Source organism: Trichoderma atroviride, chromosome 5 (assembly GCF_020647795.1).
Source record: "Trichoderma atroviride chromosome 5, complete sequence".
In the NCBI taxonomy this organism is placed as follows: domain Eukaryota; kingdom Fungi; phylum Ascomycota; class Sordariomycetes; order Hypocreales; family Hypocreaceae; genus Trichoderma; species Trichoderma atroviride.
The window spans coordinates 3,368,242-3,384,690 of NC_089404.1; the positions used below are offsets into that span (position 1 = coordinate 3,368,242).

The 16,449-nt window shown below is 46.5% G+C and overlaps 6 protein-coding genes across 7 annotated transcripts; 4 read left to right on the forward strand and 2 right to left on the reverse strand.

The window, feature by feature from the left end:
* The first annotated feature begins 137 nt into the window (after positions 1 to 137).
* TrAtP1_013364 (uncharacterized protein) lies at positions 138 to 1,997 on the forward strand. The gene is made up of 2 exons (XM_066115888.1): positions 138 to 284; positions 391 to 1,997. The coding sequence occupies exons 1-2, from the start codon at positions 230 to 232 to the stop codon at positions 1,938 to 1,940; spliced, it is 1,605 nt and encodes a 534-aa protein (XP_065970762.1). The 5' UTR covers positions 138 to 229; the 3' UTR covers positions 1,941 to 1,997.
* Positions 1,998 to 2,117: 120 nt separating this feature from the next.
* TrAtP1_010341 (uncharacterized protein) lies at positions 2,118 to 7,283 on the reverse strand (the record flags this gene model as incomplete). The annotated part of the gene is made up of 1 exon (XM_014089778.2): positions 2,118 to 7,283. One exon carries the CDS (start codon positions 7,281 to 7,283, stop codon positions 2,118 to 2,120), a length of 5,166 nt encoding a protein of 1,721 aa, XP_013945253.2.
* A 569-nt stretch (positions 7,284 to 7,852) lies between these two features.
* Positions 7,853 to 9,150, forward strand: TrAtP1_010342 (uncharacterized protein). 2 transcript variants are annotated; one of them, XM_014089777.2, is made up of 5 exons: positions 7,853 to 8,084; positions 8,143 to 8,279; positions 8,349 to 8,447; positions 8,517 to 8,675; positions 8,756 to 9,150. In XM_014089777.2, the coding sequence occupies exons 1-5, from the start codon at positions 8,014 to 8,016 to the stop codon at positions 8,965 to 8,967; spliced, it is 678 nt and encodes a 225-aa protein (XP_013945252.1). In that variant the 5' UTR covers positions 7,853 to 8,013; the 3' UTR covers positions 8,968 to 9,150. The 2 variants fall into 2 exon arrangements, with proteins under 2 accessions (XP_013945252.1, XP_065970763.1); XM_066114666.1 differs by having other exon boundaries at positions 7,853 to 8,447.
* Positions 9,151 to 9,793: 643 nt separating this feature from the next.
* On the forward strand, positions 9,794 to 10,994 carry TrAtP1_010343 (uncharacterized protein). Its single transcript, XM_014089776.2, has 3 exons — positions 9,794 to 10,014; positions 10,184 to 10,323; positions 10,392 to 10,994. The coding sequence occupies exons 1-3, from the start codon at positions 9,858 to 9,860 to the stop codon at positions 10,398 to 10,400; spliced, it is 306 nt and encodes a 101-aa protein (XP_013945251.1). The 5' UTR covers positions 9,794 to 9,857; the 3' UTR covers positions 10,401 to 10,994.
* Positions 10,995 to 12,247: 1,253 nt separating this feature from the next.
* Positions 12,248 to 14,596, forward strand: TrAtP1_010344 (uncharacterized protein). The gene is made up of 2 exons (XM_014089775.2): positions 12,248 to 13,064; positions 13,143 to 14,596. The coding sequence occupies exons 1-2, from the start codon at positions 12,460 to 12,462 to the stop codon at positions 14,464 to 14,466; spliced, it is 1,929 nt and encodes a 642-aa protein (XP_013945250.2). The 5' UTR covers positions 12,248 to 12,459; the 3' UTR covers positions 14,467 to 14,596.
* Positions 14,597 to 14,813: 217 nt separating this feature from the next.
* TrAtP1_010345 (uncharacterized protein) lies at positions 14,814 to 16,028 on the reverse strand (the record flags this gene model as incomplete). Its single annotated transcript, XM_014089774.2, has 2 exons — positions 14,814 to 15,476; positions 15,537 to 16,028. The coding sequence occupies 2 exons, from the start codon at positions 16,026 to 16,028 to the stop codon at positions 14,814 to 14,816; spliced, it is 1,155 nt and encodes a 384-aa protein (XP_013945249.2).
* Positions 16,029 to 16,449: the final 421 nt, after the last annotated feature.

Consider the following 16,449-nt stretch of genomic DNA (forward strand, 5'->3'; position numbering starts at 1 on the left):
TGCGTGAATCTAACTCGAATTGCAAAGCCTTGCTGCAGTTTTATGCAAGGGATATCAGCATGCATCATGGCGCTGCATGTAGTAATACCTATATAATGTTTGTTCAACCCCTCAAAATTCCCCCGCTCGCAGAGCCTTGTATTCCTACACACATCGTTTCTACCACAAAGTCTTTGTCAGTCAGCTTTGCTTCACGGTTCTCTCTAACCGCCAACTATTTTGTGTGGCCATGGAAGAGGACAACCTCCCACAAGCCGCCTTGGCTGGAAGAGATGAAAGCAGGGGTAAGTACTTTCCAATGGCGAGGACGCAACCTGAGCTGTCGTATCAGGTTCCTCGACTCTTCTCTCTCCGTCAACATTAGAACCTGAACTAATGGCAGACTTATAGAACCCACGACTAAATCACCAGTTCCTTGGGAGCTTGTCGAGGATATTGTGAGCTATCTGGATAATCGCTCAATCAAAAGTCTACGTTTGACTTGTCGACTCTTTGCCTCTCTCAAGCTGCGCATAAATCGAGTCTTTCTTTCCCCATATTCGATTGACATTCAGACCTTTTACGATATTGCCGCAAGCGATGTCTATCGGCCTGACATTGTTGAAGTTGTTTTCGACGATGCCTTCCTAGGGTATCCTCTTGAAGACGACGACAGCTATGACACACTTCCAGATTCAGATTCAATGTACATGAGTACGGATCCGATCTGGCTTCAGCTTGAAAGAAATGAAAACGTCCGACAATCAATTAGGCGTTTTGGCAACGACGCTGGACGCCTTCCTAAACGCCTGAGGAAAATCCAGCGAGCAGGCGCTAAACTAACAGTGGAGGATGTAAGCCAATTTTGGCTGAAACTAGAGAAAGATCAAATGAACAATATTTCTATGGGAGCGGATGTCAAGGCTTTTCGCTATGCTCTGCATCACTTGCCCGCGCTGCGAACGGTCACCGTTACGCCGGCGACTCATGGGTTTATCTTTTCGCCTCTTTACCAAACCCCATTGATTCGTTCTATTCCTATGGGAATGAACTACCCGCTTCCGCGTGGGTGGCCAATTCGGAGCGGTGGTAATCCCGTCAGGATCACAGAACCTTGGGAGAAAGAAAAAGCAATTTGGCGCGGTTATAATATGGTGACGAAGACTTTGGCTGAAGAGAACGAGCACCATCATGTCTCCGAATTCTCCGTCGACGCTCATTATCTTCATACAGGCCTTACCTGCCGCCTCTTTGATGAAGAAAGCGAAGAGTATGATGACTTTCGGACTATTCTTCAGCAGCCCAACTTCAAGAAGCTACACCTCTCGCTTCTTGTGGCTGGGCAAGAGAATGTCAACATACGCTGGCCATCCTTCCGCACCAATCTGCTGCGAAACGCCATAGCGGAAGCTATGCAGCTAGAGCATTTCAGCATGGAGACAGACTGGGATATGGACCGCATCGTCCAGCCTCCAACGCTGCGAACGTTCCTCCCTATTGAAGGCTGGGCGAACCTCAAGCATTTCCGGCTGTGGAACTTTCCACTCCGCAGCGCTGATCTGATATTGACGCTCTCGCGGCTTCCCGGGCTGCAATCCATTGAGCTGGGCTTTTTGGATCTGTTTGAACAAGACAACCACCATGATCTGCTCAATGCAATGCGCGACACTCTGAAGCTGCATAAGCGACCGGTGCCGCCCAGAGTGAGGTTGGGCATAATGGTACCAGACCTTACTTACGGCCGCTCAGAGTATCTCCGCGGACGTGCAATTTGGCTTGACAAAGAAGTCGAGGCGTTTTTATACCGGGATGCTGAGAATCTCTTTGAGCCTGGCAGGGATACCTTGGCGCGTGTCATGGGCGTTGTGAGGGATGCTTTTGATCCTACGTATGAGAAGCCTTTTGCGCCTCCTCCTCCCAGAGTCTATCATCATAATTACTTTGAACCTATGTACGATTAGAAGTTGTATGTAGCTTTTTGCAAAGGAAGGAGAAATAGGTTGGCAATACGAGATACTGAGTTTTAAGAAATGAGCTGTAGAGCTAATCGTTATGGAGTGTGACATGCTGTTAATCTATCTACATGTGAAAAGAATACCACTCAAAGACATCAAATAATGTAATTATCCGTGCAACGTCTAAAACATGTGAATCTTCTTCGCCGAGTGAAACATGGCCGGCAAAAAATCCCTATTGTCATTCAAATTCTCAATCGCCTGCCTCAGAACCGTAGGCGTATCCTTCAACACAGTGGCGCTCAAGTGCTTGTCATAATGCTTCGCCGTCTTTTCAGCCACCTTTTCAATCAGAGGCAGATAATCCCAGATTTTGGACTTTTCATCTGCATCTGCTGCTTCTTCTTCCACCACTTCATTCTTCCCCACGACTGTCATGTCGTCGAAAGATGGGGTTGGTGGCTCTTGGCTTGGTCTCGTGTCTCGATCTCCGTAATTGGATACAGAGTCTTCGGGGCGAAGTTCCTGGTTACCCCATCTATCTTGTTCTTGGACGCTGGTGGCGGAGTACTGGGAGTTGGGGTCTGGTAGAGCTGACCATGCGTCGTCGTGTTGCACGCTTGATACAGAATCTTGAGAGTATATCTCTGAGAATGGCTGCGGCTCCCTGCCAGCATCGTTTCTCATGTCGTCGTTTCTATGTTCAGAAAAGTCGTCCATGTAGTCATATTCATGTTGAATGGGATTGGCTTGTTCCTCGTGGGCCTCACTTCTCTCTAAGCCATTGGCTCCATTCATCTCGAAACCATTAGGTCCATTCATCTCAAAACTACCTCGTGGAGTTTCTGGACGTTCCTCTTCAGCTTTCTCATCGAGCGGTGCAAGATCACGGATAATGCGACCCACAAGCCTTCTCCGCTTGAGCTTATGCTCCTTGGACTTCAGGAATGTCGCCAATATTTTGCACATTTCCTCCTTCTTGCGGTTCATGTATCTGTTCCACTCAGCCACCAGCCCATCCTCGGGGAAGCAGTTGTTGAAATCAATCTCGCTCGTCGGTATGCGGTAACCGTAGAATGGATGTGTAGAGCCTAGTTCGAGATGACAGAGGAACCAGTCGGAATTGGCCACGCCCGAGCATCTCGCAAGGACCCATTCACCGGCAACGAGGCGCAGATCATCTTCCTGGATAAACTTGATCATGCGGTTAATGGTCTTCTCTTCGTCCAGGTCGCGAGTTTGGGGTTCTCCCGAGGCATCATTCGTTGCTTCGCCTTCGTCAGCGACTTCATTGAAGTTCACTGAGGGGTCAGGTTCGGCATCTTCTCGCTTGTCCTTCTTCTTCTTCTTTTCGTCGCGACCCTTCTTATCCTTCTTCTTCTTCTCGAACAAGACTTTGCTTGTCATCTTGTGTTCTCGCTTTTTATCCTCCTTTTTGTTCTGCTCCTTCATGACGCGAAAGTCGATCCCGTCAATGACTTCCAGCTGCTTCCTCAACAATTCGCTTTTGCAGGAGAACTGAACAATGACTTGGGCGAATCCAGTGCTAATAGAGCAATAGCCAGAAATGATCTGATCTGGGCTTGTTGCATGCTCGACTTGTTGCCGCAGCCCTTGCAGGTCAGCCATTGTGATGATGACACGCTGAATGTCAAATATACTCTCAATGCCTGCATTGGTAACAATGATGGGATGCGGGGAGACCATATTGGGAGACCCAAAACTGGCTGTCTTGTAAATACTGTTTTCTCTATGCTCCTTCTCGATTTTATGCCGTATCCCGTGCACTTTGGCTGGTAGTGGAGTCTCAAAGAAGCTTGAATCTTTTCTGATTCGCTGGAGGGAGTTTGTGGCCCATTTCTGAAGGTATATCGATATCTCTTCATTTTCGCTTAAAGGAGCGTTGCTTTCGGTTTGTGAAGTCTCGTTTTGGCCCGTCAGGAGTGGCACCGGAATTGAACCTGCTTCTGAAAGCTGCTCGACAAATCTGCTCTTTCTACCCACAGGAGGAGTCTCATTTCCTTCGTCTTCTGTTGGTGTTGGAACATCTACTAGTTCTGGCGGAGATATATTTTCCGCATCAGGCGTGTTTTGACCGTTATTTGGATTGGAATCGCGCCCATTTTGCTCGTGCTTTATGTCAGGCGTCTGAGCAGGCGGATCCACCACAATCTGAACATCTGGATTGATATCAACTTCAAACCTCGGATTCCGGATCGCCCTACTCGATAATAGCCTTTTTGGGCCGGGTCTTGTTTGGCTTGGTCCGTTGATAATTAAGCCGATAAATTTGCTAAGGACCTCAATCTCATACGGCAATGCGTCAGTTCCATTAGAGATGTTGCTACGGCCGCTCAATTTCTCCACTCTCTCAGCCGAAGCTGGGGCAGCTTTCAGCTTCTCTAGATCAAAAGAATAGATGATGGCGGAGATGTAGCCAATCCATTCGACCACCTGCTTCGGTGGTACATTTTTCTTGAGAAACTCAATCAAGTCGCGTAAAAGAGAGACAATAGCGTGGTAATAGCTCGTAGTATGAAGCATCTTGTCTTTCTCAGTTTCGGCCATAGAGTTTCGGCTATAAAGACGGCTGTCTTTGGCTTGATATGCCTCTTGTGTCGACGGGTACATCGAACGCCCGCGGATTGAGCTTCCTTTATTGTAACCAGCCCAGTTGAAAACAGATACGTCGTTATGAGTAGTGACTGTTTCGTCAAAAAGCCGACAAAGTGCCTTCTCGTACCCTTCAGCAGGAAATGTCGGAAAACGAACGCCTAAAATACCCATCAGCGAGTATGCGCGATCAAACGACTTTGTTGTCCTTCGCTTGCATGCCAGCGTCATGACTTCTTGAGTGGTAAATCCATGTCTGCGCGTTCCATCTACCCACGAATCCAAAAGAGTGATGTTTCCAAACTCGGCGATATATTGTCGGTCATTCAGGATTAAAGTGTTGACCTCGTCGACTAGGACATGCAAGATGTGTGCAAAGGTCCTGGCAATTGCTTCTTCCTTTTCTTCGAGGCCTTCGATAGTCTCAATGGAATACTGCTCTTTTGCCTCAGGGAAAGAATCCAAAAGCTCTTGAAAAAGCCTCTTCCTTATTTCGAGCTTCACCCTCTTTTCGATTTCTCTTTTTTGCTTCAAAATGGCCTTTTGTTCATTGTCGCTTTGTTTCTTGCCCAAATTCTCTTGTGATGACACTTCTTGAATAACCATTGGATATTTGGTTTGCTCATAGCACTCAACTAATGCCATGGTAGCAAAGAAAACAGCCTGGGCAATCTCGGTTTTAGCTGATTCAGGAGATATGTCTTTGGGAAGTGAAAGCCCCACCAGCTCAAGAGCTTTGATGATAGAAAGCGCATGCGATACCCTGTCTTCCGTAGTTGAGCTGTCTTCGAGACGAATATGCTCATTTATCTTATAAGCCTTCTGTTTTCCCCTCTTCTTGCCATCTTCTTCGATATGAGGGAATTGAGTGGCCAGATTCTGATCCCACAAGACAGAGATTTCGCGGAGCACGGCTTCTCCAGACAATTTAACTTTAGTCTTCTCATCTTTCTCATCATGGGCTGGCTCTGGCTTCGCGACATGAAAGACGGTGTCCATTATGTTCCAAGGCATAGCAATCGACGCCAACAAGGCATTACTCAGAGAGAAACCCTCTTCAACCTCTTCTTCATCAGAATCCTGCTCGATTCGAGGATAAACTGTCTTGATCGCCTCTGTGTACTGGACAGCTCCGCAATTCAGCAGAGCCGTCATGAGAACTTCTGGTTTCCACGCATTGGAAGTGGGCTTGATGTCGAGAAGGCCGGTATATAGCCCTATGTGCGGAATAAGATGGTATGCTCGCCCCAGATTTTCAACAGGTCGCGGTAATAATTGCCAATCAGCATTCACGTAGTAAGTCATCCTACTCATAACGAGCTCCTGTAGTGTCCATCCCCGGGTCGACCATTCAATCTCTGGCTCCTTGGCGATATCTTCGTATTTCTGAACTGGATCTATTCTTCGATTGGCGATAGTCTCAAGTTTGTGATAGTCACCATCTGTCTGCAAGTACTCGTCCCAGTAGATCTCAGCATCAGATTTGTCAGGAACTCTGTCAAATCCAGTGTCCAGGTGTACTAGAGTAAAAGCAGATTGGGCATACCAGTCTCCCATTAGCGACATGGATTCGGAATACTCGTTGTGATTGCTCTTGTCGATGCAGCAGGTATCAAGCCACACGTAGAATTTCTGCTGTTGTTTATATCCCGGGACCAGGCCTCGCTTGAATATTTTCTCAGCCTTTAGGATTGATTGTTCGATTTTGATGGCAGATCTCCATAGACGTAAGCAGCGAACCATCTTCTCCACCATGTCACGCAGATCACGGTTGAGGGTATCGAATTCAGCATCATCTGAATGTTTGTCGCGTTCCCACTCGGCATCGAATATCCTCTCATAAGCCGCTTTAATAGCATCGGTGTCGTCGTCAGTATCCTCAACTGCAGGTTGTTGCTCTTCGGGATTGGCCAGTGAAGCTCTGGTTCCATCGCCGTCAATGCTAGACTTTGTGTTACTGCTGAGATCTTTGAAAACTCTGTCCTCCATATCTGTAACTTTTTTATCATGTATCACAGTCTCCAAGTGCGCGTGAGCATCTTTGACCTCTTTACGAATCTGTTTGCTGTGGTGATACATCCGAAGAAGAGACAAGACGTAGCAGTCGTTTTGGGCCAACTTCTCATCAACCCTGTTCTTCACGGCACAGCCATTGACCTTTTTCCTTTGCTTCATAATTTTCTCTTTACAATACTTGAGGATCATTTCGACGTCAGTTCGGTCTGTATTGTACCAAGTCGGATAATCCCTTGACATTTTCTTTTTGACTCTTCGAAGCAGATCAAGGTTGATCTCCGGATCCTTCCAGCGATGGGACACCATACAATATGGCGCAGAGGGGTCGATGTCGTCAACAAGCATTCCATCGGTGATATCGAACATTCTGAATGGCCTCGATACATCAACAGAGCTATTCGATACTCCCAAAAACCCTAGATCGTGAATTTTGGCGAGGCGTTGGTCATACTCCGCAATGATCTCAGGTCTGAACTGAGGAACGAGCCATGATGTAACGATACTCCTAATCATCTCCTGATTAAGCCCCATGGTCTTGATCATCTTCATGGCAATCTTGGCTCTTTTTGATGTGTCTTCTAACTCTCCAGACTTGTCTAGTTGACCGTCCGCGGGCTCATGATTACGCCCCATGCTTTTCATCATTTTAGCAAGCCTGGCTCTTTTTGATGTTTCCTCTGGCTCCCCGGCCTGAGCCAGGGTTTCCAATTCGTCGTCCATGGCGGTATAGGAAATGAAAGAAGCGCGCTACTCTGCTGCAGAAAAAGATCCGACAATCGAACCACCGTGTCTGGTGGGAAATAGGTGTAGCATAGCCTGCAATTCTCTGAACGAACAATGGGCGAAGAACAAGTTAGAAAACAGTGCGCCGGAAGATTGAACGCATTGAACGAATTTCTCGCTGAATAATCGCTGAGAGATAGGGACGCAGTGTTTAGAATACACGGATAGAGGCATCATATATCACTTATTTAGAAGCAGTTAGCCATTGTGGCGCGTTCTTCAGCTGCCGCCATGACTAGTGTCTCGTCGCAGAATATGCAACTCGATTGGCTGCTCCTCGGAAACATGCCATCCGGCGTCTTTTCAATGGACGACGTTACCCATAATTCATGCAATCGGCACCTCTGGCTCCATAAGCCTCTGCATTACTACCCAAGGCCGAGTGACGTGGTCTCAACAGTGGTCAATTGATGGAAATGATAGGATGCCAGCCGCAGGACTAATGTGAAGCTATGCGACATTTTGCGCTATTTGCAGCTATAGCCGCACGGGCTAGTTGATGCTGACATTCATGCGTTTCCCCTGTAATGTTTGATCAGGGCCAGGCAATGTCAAACAGCTTCAAACTCATCTGCACCTAGATAATAGGTGTTCAATAATCTTTCATTGTATCATCGTAAACTGCTTCATCATCTCAGTCAATTCTTCAACTACCAATTCTCAGAGAATGGCATCCTATCATCGTGTTCTGCGGACCTTTGATCGAAGTATAGACGACAAGATCATTGAATGCGATTAGTGGGTAACAGCAAATCTCATTTCTTGACGACTATCGTGCTTAAAAGTCAGCCTCTAGCGACATCCACCCATGGGATATTCTCATTGACAAGGAGCGGTGGCCTGGCAAGGTACGGCTCATCGGCTACATTGATGTGTTCTTCTTGATATGCTATTCGGGAGAATCGCGGTTTGAACATGGCATCATCATTTATAGTGAGCTCGTTTTATTTATGTGCCGGTTGATTGCTTGAAGATGTCTGATGCAGGCTGATCAAATTTTAGAGGATGATGAAGCCATTCGGCAGCTGTTAAAGAAGGCAGGCTTGAAAGCCGACGACGAGTCTATCAAGCTTGAGTGTATTAATAACGAAAAGGATGAAGGTAAGCCAGCACTCCCGTTGTTGTGAGGGTCCTGTTTGCTAATGTGTTTCCAACCGCAACTGCGTTAAGCCCTGCGAAAATACTACTCGTTAAACACCGAAGAAGATGGTAATAAGCACACAATTATCAGCTTAGGCCATCCCATTGGCTTGGCAATAAAATATCGGAAGTCGCAGCTTAAAAAGTATACCATTAGCCTGCACAAGGGACACACTCCAGCAATGCAGAGTAAGTAAATCTTCTGAAGTCAAACTGCTGACTCAAGAGAGGTGATCAGAATATCTGTTAACAAGAATATATGAGAACAGAAGAAATACAGCGTGGCGTCATGCAACACGGGATAACGAGGTTGATTAGCGACGCTCTTAAACTTGGCGTGGTCTCGACAGCTGGGCTTATAAGCAAGATTAAAGGAACTATTGTCAGCGGTTCAAGCCTTGAGACAACGACAACGAAATCCATCAATGCACTTACTGCTACGAATGCCCACAACGTTACTTTATCGGCTGATCAAACTTGAGGCCATGGTAGGGCGAGGAACTGTTTCAAAGTGTCAAAGGTATCGCAAATAGAAGGAATCGCTGGGGTCAATTAGTGGATATCTTAGCATGGGCACTGTATTATGGCGATATAACGAATCAATCCACCATTGACACATATTTGGCTTTATGAAGCAAAAGAATGGAAACATATCTTCTTGTAATTATATGCTTCTTGTAATTATATGATGCTATACAAAGGTCAATTCGTACATACAGATTATACCGCGCATGTCACCGGTTTGTCAGCTAGAGGCGCCGAGGCTGCATACCGACACTTTGACGTATGGCGCCGTGGAGTAGGATGATCTATGGCCCAGCCACTCTTTTTATGCTCAGGTACCACAAAGTGTTTGGCAAACAGCCACATTCCGCAGCAGCCAATTTAGCTCCTGATCCAGACCATCATGGGTCGTTGGGTGTGACCAGAATCCACATGGCTGTGGCCAGGCGGTTGAGGCTGAAGTGGCGGCGCTACCAAGCACTAAGAATGAGATTTCTCTGCTGTTAATACTAGCCAGCAACTCTTAATTAGGGTATTAATTAGACGGTAGACTAACATTTTATCCATACCTCCTATGCTTAATGAACAATTCCATACCCCTCTAGCTGAGATCGTCCATGGTGTTGGGTATCAAATTCACGGCATTTCAACAAGGCGGGGTTGTCTGCATGAGCTGAGCGGGGTAGAAAGGCAGATTCACAGCTACACAGCCGCCTCCTTTTCCCTGCATGTATGTGTGGACTCTGCCCTGGGAGATATAAATATCATGTATATTCGTATCATTGTCTATTTCGATGCTTTTCTATAACCCTCAAAGCCATACACGAGCCTTTTACGTCTTCTATTTATTTGCATATTCTCAGCGCAATGTCTTTCCAAGCTTCATCACGAGATATCTTTCTGGAGGATGGCCACATTCTCTTCGCCAACGTCTGTGACAGAGAAGGAAACTGGGTTGAGTCCAGAATTGATCTGAACAGATTCATCGGCAATGAAGATGGCTGGTTCATGTGGGACGGTGTCAGTACGTGTTGCCTTCCCCTGTCCAATTATCACACCACTTTCGAGATGTTTTACAATGTCCCTCATTTTAAGAATGTTTTTTTATCTCAACATTGTCTTGCCTTGTACTATATGTTGCTGTTCATAAAAGCTTTGTGTGTGAACAATTGCTAATCAAGACATTCTTCCAGACTTTTCTGATTCAGCCAACGATATCCGTCTGGAAGGCACTCTCTTAACCGCAGAGCTACCCATGCGTGACGGAGGATACCGGGAACGACAGGGCATTGAGCTGAGCGAGCGTATTGCCAACGAGAACGGTGAATTGGTTGTGAGTCTTCTTTTATTATAGGCCTTGATCCTCCCTCGAGCGAACGTTGACCAACATTTCGTGTTTAGTTTGTTTAGGCTCAACTATTTAAGAGAGATAGACTTGAGGCCTGTTAGACTACCTACACAATGATAGGGGCAAAGACACTGCAGTGCCAAAGATGAAGGCCATAATCTAAGAAAAAAAAAATAAAGCAATTGTAAGCGTCTTTACGCGCGCGTACGCAATATCCCCTCCTATGTCAGCTTCAAGATAGGTGCAATATGTGTTACCCCGAAATGTGATATCATTGTGCACCAGCTGTAGCGGCGTCTAGCTAACGCTTTGTAACCCTTTCAATTATAAGCTCAAGCTTTGCTAAAACACCATCTCCATGTCTAATATGACCAAAGTTGTGTGTATCTGACGCAGCATACGTCAGTTTGGACTGGCGGTTGCTGTCATTTCTGCGACATAAACTTAAGCTACTTCTTATGAAGGTTGACTTCTCTTGGACAAAGGTACACGCTGAAATGTTTGAAAGGGAGGCTAAGATGGCGGCAAGCCAACCGATAATCCGATGGAACATTCGTGGGCGCTTGGCATTAGTTACTACCGAGGCAAACGAGTTAGAACCCCGCGACCGCACGGCTCAGTTGGAAGGCTTGCACTCAAATGAGACTTGGCTAGGACATCTGTGTTATACGATTACTATCTTGATTTAAAATAATAAGATCCATTCGCAACTATTCAACGTGAGATCTTTCTCTCTATTAGATACCCTTGCTCCAACCACGTTGGAAGCCCCTGCGGCATCCAGAGCCTAGAGCCGTGCTAGCGAGGACGTCGGCAGTGCCCAACAGGGATTTTGCTGTTGTCTAGATATAACTGATATTTTGCGACAACTCGCTATGCACTATCGACAACTAGGGAGCAACCTCTTCCTGTAGGCTACAATGGTATAATTGGCAAATGCGTCAATAAGTCAGTTATGTTACGCCCTGAGGGGAGAACGATGTCCGTGCAGAGAAAAGAGTTCACAAGGCGCAATGTTGATCTTAAGGAGCGCTACAAGAGTACTCATCGTATCAAAAACCATGAGAGCAATTATTTCTTATGGTCATCGTTCTCGGCATATGAATTGGTAATGGTATCACGGTTGCGGCGCCAAAGCATTTAGTGGAGGGGCGCTATTTTCCAAAGTCCGAGTAGATTATGAGTACAGACGGGCATGTAATATGTTCTCGCGTGTTGGAATGCGCGAAACATCTACTATTTATAGTCTATCTCATGTTCCGATACAAGGGGTAATTAGTGGTTCCGTATGTAAGACCTATCTAAAAGAAGTTTCGCCTCAGAAGAAGAGCAAAAGGATTTGAGAATTGTTGGCCGATGGCGCGACTGGTGCGGAAGCTACGTACATGTACATATAGGTAGGTGGGTATACAAAAAGATCCGATGCGTAGGAGCCAGAATTTCGGCATCTGAAAAGCTATTGGCAACGCAACAGCTGGCGTGAAAGTTTCAGATTAACAACAAAGCGAGGTGGTCCCATATATAAGCGCGACATAAGAGCCTAGTTTGCCATTCGACAGAACGATATGCCTAGCCCATATTACTTTTTAGATTCTACAAGGCGTTTCTTGTCATATGCTTAGTTGTGCCCCCATCTATGGCCTGGATAATCCTCCTCGTACTACGTGGCAAGGCTCCGGTGTCACAAGAGCGTAGGATCGGCTTCACAACAGAGTTCTGATGTTCTTGACTAGCCCAACTGACTGGTCTACAATTGATTTATAACTTGTTTACAAGTATCGGTGGCGTGGTAGGATGTCGTCGCCCCGCCTCTTAGTTTGACAATAACTGCCGTTTCCTCTATAAATACCCATGCTAAATGCAAGGGGCCTTGGTTTGGGGGCTTGAGGCTTAGCCGAGTTGACTGTTGGATCGCATTCCCTGCTCCCAAGGCTTCCTTCTCAGCCGCCCACGTAGCGCTAATCAGAGCACCATGCTGGGGTAACACAAATTGCCTAAAAGACTGAAGAAAAATATTTGAGCCCAGAAGCCCTGTATCTAGCGGTTTTTTTCTCTGGCAAACAACTTCTTCTTTTTCTTTATCTCTTACTCTGTGTGGCCTGCCTTGGTAGGCGTATCAATATGGCTAAACCCAAATACTCTACGTATTCTTCCAACTTACAAAAGGCCGAAGTGGCAGTCACTGAGAAACAAGATGAAAAGCCTCGAACCGGCGCTTACACGTCCATCATTCTTGCAGCAGCGATACCTAGCCTGCTCGTATTATCTGTGACTGGAGTTCTTATCGGCTTGACTCTAAAACACCGCGTAATTATCAACACCGGCTTACCTGAATTCCAAGCTGCTCCCTCTAGCAGCAATACCGCGCCGTCGAGCAACTTTGATAGTCTAGTGCAGACGGGAGGCTCAAACGCATACTATATCGACTTCAATCCGTCGTCTCTCACTACCATTGCTTCTGTGACTGGAAAGTTCATTCCATATCTTTCGAGCGCTGTTACTGGAATTGCCGCATTTTTCGCGGCGAATACCATACACAAGATAACACAAAACGAACAAGATGCTAAACTCCTGACACCAAAGCAAATGTCCATTATGCTAGGGCTGCTTCTCAGCGGTTGGCAGGGCACGTGGGATTCTATATGCTATAGAGTGAAGAAGGGTAACAGATTTAACGGTCCTCTTTTGGCTGTTTTCATTACTCTTACTGTCACAACACTCTTGGGGTACGTATCAAAGTCCATATTAGACAACGAGGATTCTTAGATAAGATATCTGAGTACTCATTATTAACCCTTCATCAGTTTTATAATTCCCGTCATAGATACGTGGTTTGGCATTGTTGTCGTCCCAAAGGAACAAACGCAATTACAAGTCATCAGCCCTCCCACCCACTCATTTAGTCGAGGACTAAATAACTCAAGCGACTGCATAAAACTCGCCGATGAGGGTACACCATGCAACATTGGAGTTATGGCGCTGGAAAGCATCCTTGAATCCAGCAGCGAGGGCTTCAAAATCGCAAACAACGTCTCCACCACCAACGTTGTGAACCAATTCGCAGCAAGCCCATCGCAGATGATCTTGTATCTCGCAGATGCAGCAGCAATATCATCAGGTCTCGATTATAAAGCCAGCACTTTCGCAGCATCCGCTCAGTGCCAGTCGATAACATACAAGTGCGTACAAAACACCAACATTGAAGCTGGAAACTCGGATTACAACTGCACGAGCGCACTTCAGGGTGATTTCAACGAACCTGACAACAATCCGGACGATGCAGAAATATTTTATAACCCGTCAGGCGCAAGATTATTCACCAACGCAAGCTTGACCGAGACCACCCGCTTCAGTTTCCAGAACCCGGTGTACTTTGCTGCTTGGGCTACAAGAGTACAGATTGATTCCAGAACTTTGGGCAGCGACAGCGGGATTGTTGCCAGTTCTAATATTCCTAACGTATTCAATTGGATTCTTAACTGCTCCGCGACGTTTTACGAGGCTACATATGCTTGGGTCAACGGCTCTGTAATCAGCCTCAACACTACGCTTGTGAATGATACCATGGGCGGTATTCTCTCCGCCCCTTTGTCTGATCAACATGCAAATGATCTGATGCAAGTTGCAACGAACTTGGCAAGTGTCAGCAACAGCTCTGCCGAGATTTCAACCATAACCGCAAACTATGTCGCCCACCTCGCATTATCGCTTTCAATCGGCGCCATAGATAGCCGAGCAAATCTGCTTGAGCAGTCTCGCTCAACCTTGCTACTCACACGGGTCCCGACTGTTCCCTTTTATCTTTTGATCGCTTTTAAACTCGTTTACGTCCTGGGCGTTGTGCTATTTGCAATCGCTGCCATCATTTTGACGCATCCCAGCGAGTCAGCGGGTATTAGAGTAAAGCTCACAATTGACGGATTAATGACGACGATTTATAGAGATGGTAAAATTAAAAGCTCGCCTGTAGCGAGTTCAGAGGACCAAGCGGAGCCACAAGAGCCAGAACAAGCAGAAGAGGTAGCTGGAGAAGGAGATGTAAAGGTTTCCATTATAAGGGATAATGATGATTGGTCCTATGCTGCAGTGATACGAGATAAAAACGAAACAGTGGTAAAAATTGTATAGGAGCGTGGAAATATGGGCGAGACTTTTTACAAATCAAGATGGAGAAAGCTGTCAAAGACTAGTTAGTAAATCGTACAAGATAAAGCCTGCATAGATACCAAAATGATGAATGAATGAGTATTGTATTGTACCAATAACGATGTAACGTGAATCTAGATCATCTAAATTGTCGCATGAAGCTCTTGGTCACTTCAATGACCAACCTAGCTGGCGAATTCTAACTAATAAGTGGGATGAATATGTGGTCATTGAGAACGAAGAAAATACGAAAGTAACACAATGCTCTGAATCTAGCTCCCAAGGGAGTGCCTTGGTATCAATCTGCTGCAAACTGATCAAGTTGTCAATCACGCTTGTGACACTGCAATGACATCCAGCAGTGGCTTCGGAGCATCCTGCGCAAATAAGAGACTGGCAGTCCCGTTGCTTCTCTCTATCAAGTCCTTTCCGCGCTCAAACATGTCTTTTTCATATGCCTCCACTGCCGCGTCTAGATTTCCCACACCGTGCTCCACGATCTGTCTAGCCAGCACCAGAGAGTCGAACATCGAGCAGTTGACTCCCTCTCCCACAAACGGGGTAGACAGGTGAGCAGCATCCCCGATGAGGGCTACGCCAGGAACATGGCTCCAGCATAGTGCACTAGATGGAAGGTGATAAAGGGGCCAGGCCTTGAAAGCGCCTTGCGAGTTTGCAATAATGTCTTTGAGCTCAGAGCCCCAGGTTCCGAAGAAGTCGGCGTTAGTTATGAAGAAACTGCGAGCAGCATCTCCATCTGCCTTGGAGAGATCCACGGCGCTCTTGGCAAAATCCTCTGGGACAACCAAGCCGAGGTAGACGCGGTAAGACCCATCTCCCATCTCGGTGACTGAAAGTTGTTTACCTTCTCCCAAAGCTATGAGACTTGCGGCACCGAACTTTTTATTTACAGTCGGATGAAATGGATTCGAGGTGGAGATTTTCCCTTCGATATAATGCTTGCCGGAATATTGCGGCTTCGCAGAAGTGAGCTGATTCATAGTTAGCATTCGTTTTATATATAGGTACATCCAGAAGCTCTTCTCACTTACCAAGTGCCTTGCTTTGCTCCACGCACCATCCGCACCAACAACCAGTTTGAAGCCGCTGGTAGAAGTGCCATTGACAAAGTTGATCGCTATATCCCCATTGTCAAGCTTTTCGACGGTTTTAACAGCATGATTCCATCGAATCTTGCTTGGAGGGATAGACTCGACGAGGATCTTGCGCAACGTGGCACGGTCAATCTCCGGTTCGTCTTGATCTTCTCCAGATACGAGATGGGTGGTGCCGTTCTTATCCTGGATGATTGTCTTTGCCGCTTCCCAGCGCGCATACTTTTTAAACTCATCGTGCAGGCCGGCTTCCTTCAAAACCTGCTGGCCGGTTGTTCCGTGGATGTCGAGCGAACCCCCTTGTCCTTCCATCAGCGAAGAGGCATCGCGCTCATAAACAACATAGTCGATTTTGTTGCACTCCAGCAGCCGAGCGAGAGCAAGGCCGCTGGGACCGCCTCCGAGAATGGCAATTGTCGGGACTGACATGATGATAATAGTTTAATGTGTGCTGAGACTGAGTTGTAGAGCAATAATGAAGGGTGTAGGGAGTATTGACGATAGACTAACGATTTGATAGTAGATATATACTTTTCTTTATGAGTCGCAGCTTGAATTCCGGAAATCTTGTTCCAGCTTCGACCAATAAGACGATGCATCGCCGGATGTTTCCACGTCGCAGATAGCCCCACGCCTGCACTCCGTATAGCCCAGGCTGCAACGTCAATAATTCGGAGATTTATGTGCCAGAAATGATACTCTAAAGATAGGGGTCGGGATCTGATGAATACCGCATTGCCGGTAGGATATTTATTGGGGTTTATGAAGCAAGCTGCATGTATCCATAAACGGCATTCCCTACCGCTTTCGATGCTCAGAAAAGCAAGGAGAGAATTGTGTGTAATACTAG

Excerpts from the sequence above, each read along its gene's own strand:
- TrAtP1_010344 (XM_014089775.2), top strand. The coding sequence starts at position 12,460 with ATGGCTAAACCCAAATACTCTACGTATTCTTCCAACTTACAAAAGGCC. Across the intron at positions 13,065-13,142 it reads ACTGTCACAACACTCTTGGG|TTTTATAATTCCCGTCATAG; the intron begins GTACGTATCAAA and ends ACCCTTCATCAG.
- TrAtP1_010342 (XM_014089777.2), top strand. The coding sequence starts at position 8,014 with ATGGCATCCTATCATCGTGTTCTGCGGACCTTTGATCGAAGTATAGAC. Across the intron at positions 8,085-8,142 it reads AAGATCATTGAATGCGATTA|CGACATCCACCCATGGGATA; the intron begins GTGGGTAACAGC and ends GTCAGCCTCTAG. Across the intron at positions 8,676-8,755 it reads ACACACTCCAGCAATGCAGA|AAGAAATACAGCGTGGCGTC; the intron begins GTAAGTAAATCT and ends ATATGAGAACAG.
- TrAtP1_013364 (XM_066115888.1), top strand. The coding sequence starts at position 230 with ATGGAAGAGGACAACCTCCCACAAGCCGCCTTGGCTGGAAGAGATGAA. Across the intron at positions 285-390 it reads TGGAAGAGATGAAAGCAGGG|AACCCACGACTAAATCACCA; the intron begins GTAAGTACTTTC and ends GCAGACTTATAG.
- TrAtP1_010343 (XM_014089776.2), top strand. The coding sequence starts at position 9,858 with ATGTCTTTCCAAGCTTCATCACGAGATATCTTTCTGGAGGATGGCCAC. Across the intron at positions 10,015-10,183 it reads GTTCATGTGGGACGGTGTCA|ACTTTTCTGATTCAGCCAAC; the intron begins GTACGTGTTGCC and ends ACATTCTTCCAG.